Source organism: Microtus ochrogaster, linkage group LG7_11 (assembly GCF_000317375.1).
Source record: "Microtus ochrogaster isolate Prairie Vole_2 linkage group LG7_11, MicOch1.0, whole genome shotgun sequence".
In the NCBI taxonomy this organism is placed as follows: Eukaryota; Metazoa; Chordata; class Mammalia; order Rodentia; family Cricetidae; genus Microtus; species Microtus ochrogaster.
This window is the reverse complement of record NC_022032.1, coordinates 19,896,381-19,902,984: the sequence shown is the minus strand read 5'-3', so window position 1 is coordinate 19,902,984 and position 6,604 is coordinate 19,896,381. Positions and strand designations below refer to the sequence as shown.

At 43.9% G+C, this 6,604-nt stretch overlaps 1 protein-coding gene across 1 annotated transcript in view; it reads left to right on the top strand.

Annotated features, from left to right (window-relative positions):
* The window catches only part of Primpol (primase and DNA directed polymerase), a 36,479-nt gene that overhangs the window by 14,822 nt on the left and 15,053 nt on the right, over positions 1-6,604 (top strand). Inside the window, exon 6 of the mRNA XM_026786957.1 lies at positions 3,239-3,386. Coding sequence (XP_026642758.1) covers positions 3,239-3,386 — 148 coding nt within the window. The remainder of the gene's footprint in view (positions 1-3,238; positions 3,387-6,604) is intronic.

Here is a 6,604-nt window from a genome sequence, read left to right as displayed (position 1 = left end):
AAAGCCAGTACGTGCAGTAGGATCAAAAACCCATTGCCATTGTTCTTGAGTTCTCAGTAGTCCTCATTGTCCACTATGTTCGGCAAGTCTGGTTTTATCCCATGCTCTTTCAGACCCAGGCCAGCTGGCCTTGGTGAATTCCCGATAGAACATCCCCATTGTCTCAGTGTGTGGGTAGTTCTTATCTTTAAATTAACAGGCAGTTAATAAATAACTTTAATAACAACTGGTTATGACACCTTTAGGCTCAAGGACTTAACTGATAAGGTTCAATAAAGCCATTCCTGCCAGTTAGGATGACTTCCGTGCTAATGCGTTTTGTCAGTAATGGGACTGCGTGAGTAATCATGCGTCTTGACCCTCCATGTGTCTGAAACCTTGTATAGTGTAGTTTCATAAATAACTATAATTCTGTTTACTGCTCAACTTGGGAAGTAGGATTTAGGAAAGGTTGATACCAAAACTAAAGAGCCACTGTATTTGCTCTCTATATATAACTTCAGAGCACAGAAGTTTATTCAAATACCAGATGCTTCTCAGCAGCTACTGAGGGTCAGGCTCTGTATGTGGACGATAGGAATAAAATGGTGAGCCAGAGAGACATGGTTACTGCTTAATCTAACAAAGAATAATAAGTTAGGATCAGGTTAGCTGCCGTAGAAAAGATCCACCTTGTAAATAGCTCACACAAGCGGTGGTGGCAAACGCCTTTAATCCCAACACTGAGGAGGCAGAGGCAGACGGAGCTCTGGGTTTGAGGCCAGCCTGGTCTACAAAGGGAATTCTAGGACAGCCAGGGCTACACAGAGAAACCCTCTCTTGAAAAATAAACAAAAAAAAAAAAGCATCTTTAAAAAGATGGAAACTTATCTATTGCTCATATAGTACCCAGTGTAATTCTGTTGTATTAAAAACTAAGCTTGTTGCTATTAACCCCCCTTATTCACATTGTCCAAGTTGGCTCACACAGCTATGTCTAGATTCTAGTCAGTTCAGAATGGGGCAGGCAGAGTGTGCTCCCTGTCTGTTACACAGAGGGGACGGGTATCACAGGGATGTGAGCTGCTGTGGAACTGCAGCTCTGTAAGTTCTTCAAGGAGATATCCAGGGAAAAAATGAAGAAGAGATTGAGGGAGAGCGCTGAGAAAGCGAGAATTTCCTCAAGAGACGTCAGCTCAGACGCTGGAAGTAAAATGAAGTAATTATGAGCTGATGATATGAATTTGGTAGTGGGTATAATTCCTTGTGTAACTATTATGCATTTCAGTGGTTGGCAAACTTGTGCAGACATTTCTGCTAACTGATGGTAGGTAGTTCTTCATTTTGCAGATGAGAAGACTGACAGATATCAGGGAGGAGGGACTTGTCCCGATGCTCCCTCCACGGGCAGTACTTTAAAGCAGTTACCTGTGTGGGGCACTAGCTAACTCGTTTTTCATTGTTCCTTACAATAACTCCAAAAGTCAGGTGATATTTACTATTGATATCACAGCCGAGGATTGTTGGGATTAGATTTGATCACAGCACTAAGAACAGTAAGTGGCAGGGCCAAAACTCAAATAGCACTTTCTAAATCCAAATGTTGGTTCCTATGCTGTATGATTTCGGGCTGTATTCTTCGAGGTAGAAGTAGGTTCAATAGAAGTGGGAAATTTTCTAATAAGTTATAAAAGCACTAGAAAAAATAAAATAATAAAATAAAAGCACTAGAACCAGAGACTCTAACTTTTAGCTTCTATTTTGGTAAGTGTTTTATCAGCTTCACATGAGCCAGAGTCATTTGGGGAGAGGGAACCCCAACGGAAGAGCTGCCCTCTCTAAATTTTCCTGTGGGCCTTTTTATTTTTTTATTTTTTGTATTAATGATTGATGTGGAAGGGCCCAGCTCACTGAGGTGCATTGCCACCCGTGGACAGTTGGTCCTGGGTGGTATAAGAATGTAGGCTGAGCAAGCCATGGGAATAAGCTAGTAGCAGCCTCTCTCCATGACCTCTGCATCAGTTCCTGCCCTGACTTTTCTGGATGATGTACTACAAGCTGTAAAATCACTTAAACCCTTTCTTCCCTATGTTGGTTTTGGTCATGATATTTTTTTCCATATCAATAGAAATCCTAACTAAGACAGCTAATATTTTAGGAGGTACATAACAATCATGGTTTTAGAGATTAGTATATAAATTGCTTGACCTTTAAGAATCTTCTTCAGTCCTGAGAGCATATGAATTTTTTTAAAAGTGTGTTCGGGTGCTTTTGCCTTTATGTATGTCTGTGCACCATATGTGATCCTGGTACTTATCGAGACCAGAAGAGGGAATCAGAGTCCCTGGAGCCAGGGTTACATATGGTTGAGAGCTACCATGTATGTACTGGGAATCAAACTTGGGTTCTCTGAAACAGTAGCAACTGCTTTTAACTACTGAGATATCTCTCCAGCCCGACGAGAAAAATTCTTAAATTATTTTTAGAATTTTATGTCTATGCACGTTTTGCCAGCACGCATATTTTGTATATCAAATGCAGCCAGTGCCCAGAAGACAGAAGAGGATACTGGAGCTCCTAGAGTGGAGGAACACATGGTCGTGAGCTGCCATATGAGTACTGGAATTGAAACCAGGACCTCTGGGAGAGCAGGCAATGCTCCTAACCCCTGAGCCATCTCTCCAGCCTTACCTTTAAAGTTTTGACATAAACATATGATAATTTTAAGTGATGTATTTCAGCTTATAAGAAAATTGGTAAGGGGGCTGGAGAGATGGCTCAGTGGTTAAGAGCACTGATTGCTCTTCCAGAGGACCCGGGTTCAATTCCCAGCACCCACATGGCAGCTCACAACTGTCTGAAAATGCAGTTCCATGAGATCTGACACCTTCACACCAATGCACATAAAATAAAGTTAAATAAATCATTAAAAAAAAATTAAAAAAAAGAAAATTGGTAAGGTTGTTATAATATAAATGTTATGATGAGGGCTGGAGAGGTGACTCAGAGGTTAAGAGCACTGGCTGCTCTTCTAGAGGTCCTGAGTTCAATTCCCAGCAACCACATGGTGGCTCACAACCATCTGTAATGATATCTGGCGCCCTTCTCTGGCCCTCAGGCATGCATGCAGGTAGAATACTATATATAATAATAAAAAAAGTTATTATGATAAATCATCTAATTTGTAACAAGGGATTTGGATTGATAGAGAAATCTAAAATCAAAACCGTACATTATTTACGTGTGCTTGTATTTTTAGCATGTTTGTAAAGCACTTGAGGAGTTATACAATGTTCACTGCTCAGCTGAAGATGTTTTCAACTTGGATTCCAGCACTGAAGAAAAATTTAGCCGACATCTAATATTTCAGCTCCATGATGCGGCATTTAAAGATAACATTCATGTTGGTGAGTACCTTTCCAAAGATCCTAGTTATATTAAAAACTTGTGTTTTCCTTCTCCTCTTGAAATTTTCTAGGATTTCCCAACCTTTTTGGTTGCTTACCTATTCTAAAAAGATGAAGTGAGTTTTTATTAGCCCTCCTTAGCCTCCTTATTCCCCAGGGAAAGGTGAGTGCACTATCTGCCCCATGATGCAGGACAATCAATCACAGTAGGGAATCAATTCAAAGCAGGAGCTCAGTTTATACTGTGAGTGTCAGCTTATATAGGTTAAGTGACATAATATGATGTGGGGGTACCTCCAGCCAATGAGAGACAGCTAAGCCCTCCCCCTGGCTGGAGGGGCGTCTACCTAGATTTTGCTGTCTCATCCTCATTCATTTCCCTCAAACTTGAGCCTGGCTTTTCTTTGTCCTATAGGCCTCGATTTTGGCCCAAGTTTGTATTTTGACTGATCTCAGCTCTTGACCTGTTGTTCTGTTCCAGGTTGTTTAACCTACTCAGGATATCAGCGGCAGGCCTCTTACCATACACGCTGAGATAACTGTGCATGTCCTGATACTGGTTTCTTTCCAATAGGATTCCTTTTGAGTTTTCTGAGATAAGGAGAGGCCTTATCTGTGATGTCTATCTGGATTATTTCTGACCTTTGCTTCAGCCTTAAATTAGCCTTAGTTTGGGGGCTTGGACCCTGGGTCATATCAAGAAGGGCTTATTAATAAGCCTGCAGTGACGTCTGGGCGCACACCTGAGAGGGTAAGCAGAGTATTTGCTCCAGGACAAATGAAGGCCAGGGTGTCAAGTGAAGTCAGTCCAGAGAACATGAGGATAGGCCAAGTGTGAACACCTGAATCTAAGGTTTAAAGAGAGCCAGAGCCCTGGTGTTCATCAGAGCATAGCAGCCTTAGGCTTAAAGAGTGTTGGCTAACACCCTAGTAACAGGCAACCCATTTCAGAGCTGTCAGTGTCTCGAGGAATGGTATAGTCACTGAAGGCCTGGCATAGGGCTCTGAAGCCCCAGTTAGAGAAGGGCTGGGTCACAGCGAGCTGGAGTGCTCGCTCCTTACCTTGCCACGTTAGTTGGCTCAACCTCGGGCTCTTTCTCTCATCCCTCGGGTGTCAGGAACTGCAGACTCGATGACGCGTGAGCCTTTATTCACTCTGTCATCACCTTCGCTGGCCACCCACTCTCACAGCTTCCATTATCATCCGCATAGACCACTAGGGTCTTTATATTTACCCTAGATGGTTCTAGACACCAGATTCCTGCAGCAACATTTCGCCAATATTTCGAACATTTCGCCTCAACATGTTCTTCCACTTCCCAAGCTCCCTCTCTTTCCCTAAGCACTTACTCCTTCTCCTGTGATGTCTGTCAGTGAGTGGCGTCAGTCACCACCATCCAGTGCCGGTGTAGGCTTCAGCCTTGGTAGATCTCCACCAGATTATTTGGCCAACTAGCCAGAGTGAGGTGATGATAGCACATGTACCTCAGACTCTTCAGGGCTTGTTCCTTGCCCCACTTGCACAGTGAGGTCCACTGTGCTCTAAGCTCATCTCTCCACTCCAGCTGTAACTCCAGTCCTAGCACGTAACTCGCATGCTTCTCTAGTCCTTTGTTGCTGCTGTCTGAGTCCAGTTTGGATGATCTGTCCAGACTTTGAACTTCTCAGGTCATCTGAGAAGCTGTATGTCACTCCAGCTCTAGGATTTAAAAGGCCAGTGCTCTTCTGGGTGGCAGCGTCCAGTGTTAATGTGAAAGCGCTTAGCACTTCCTCGGGTGATTTCCTATTTTCTTATCTCTAGTCTATGTAGTGTACACAAGCACACATGTGAGTGTGGGTGTAAACATGTCCATGTGTGTGTGCAGGTGCACTCACCCCGTGGGCACATGGAAGCCAGAGGTGACATGAAGATATCTTCCTCAATTACTTTCCCACATTATTGTTCTACGATAGGATCCCTTCTTAACCTGAAGATTGCCATTTCAGCTAGGCTGGCTGGCCAGCGAGCCCCCAGGATCTGCCTGTTTCTGCTCCCCAGCACCACAGTTACTGATGGTACAGCCATGCTTGGCCTTCTTCATATTTTCCATAGTTTCTGGGAATCTGAACTCAGGGTCTCAGGCTGACGCTGCAAATACTTTACCCAGGGAGCTCTCTGCGAGTTCTACTTAATGTTTCTTGATGACAGGGACTGTTGTTTATTTCCTATTTTCAGCGGTTAGCATGTATTAATATTGGTATCAATACTACTTAGAATATTAGCAGTAATAAATGGAAGCGGTCATTTAACAACTGTTTGCTGAGTGAGTGCACAGAGGATAAGCAGAGTCTGAGGACAGTCCTGAGGGACTTTCTCTGCCTCCTGCTTTCTCCTCTCAGTTTGCTGTGTGACTGCTGACGGAAGGCTGCATGGTGAGAGACTAGCAGGAGGAGAAGAGGGCGTTGCTAGTGACCAGCAGCCTCTGCTGCACAGAGCTTCTGAAAGCAGATCACATCGTATCTGAGTTTTGGGTAGAATTTCGTCATACAGATGAGAGTAAGAAAGCCTTTAGTACTGGGCAGTGGTGGCGCACGCCTTTAATCCCTGTACTCGGGAGGCAGAGACAGGCAGAGCTCTGTGAGCAGAGAGAGTTCCAGGACAGGCTCCAAAGCTAGAGGAAACTCTGTCTCAAAAAACCAAACCGGAAAAAAGCCTTTACTATCATAGAGCATAGCCGCAGCGAGACCTGACAAATAGGCTATCATCCTGTCATCCAAGGCTGTGTGCACAGACAGAATGCGATTCAGGGAATACAGACTAGACCGCCTTTCCCCTTTATTTCCCCGGTCTTGGTGTTCCTCTTTATGATACTTCAAGTTCTTGTTACGAGCCTTGCAGAAAGAGGAACTAGGCCAAATGGAAGAGATTAGAGAACTTTATCTCTACTGCACACATCTGCCACAGATGAGAGAAGAGAGGACACAGTGGGGTATGGGCAGGGAGCCAGAGTGCTAATAGGCTGGCTGACTGCCATTGTTTTTCTGCCATGTTAGCTTTCTGCCAATGGTCAAAGGCCTGGCTGCCTCAGTACTGCCCATGTAACCATTTTTTGCAGTCCAGTTCTCTCTGTTCTTATTATCTGGGCCAGGTAGATGGAATTTGAAGTTTCCAGGAGAGTCAGCTCTATCAATTTATGTTTATACTGTTTCAGAGTCCTTTGATACATTGTATCTTGATT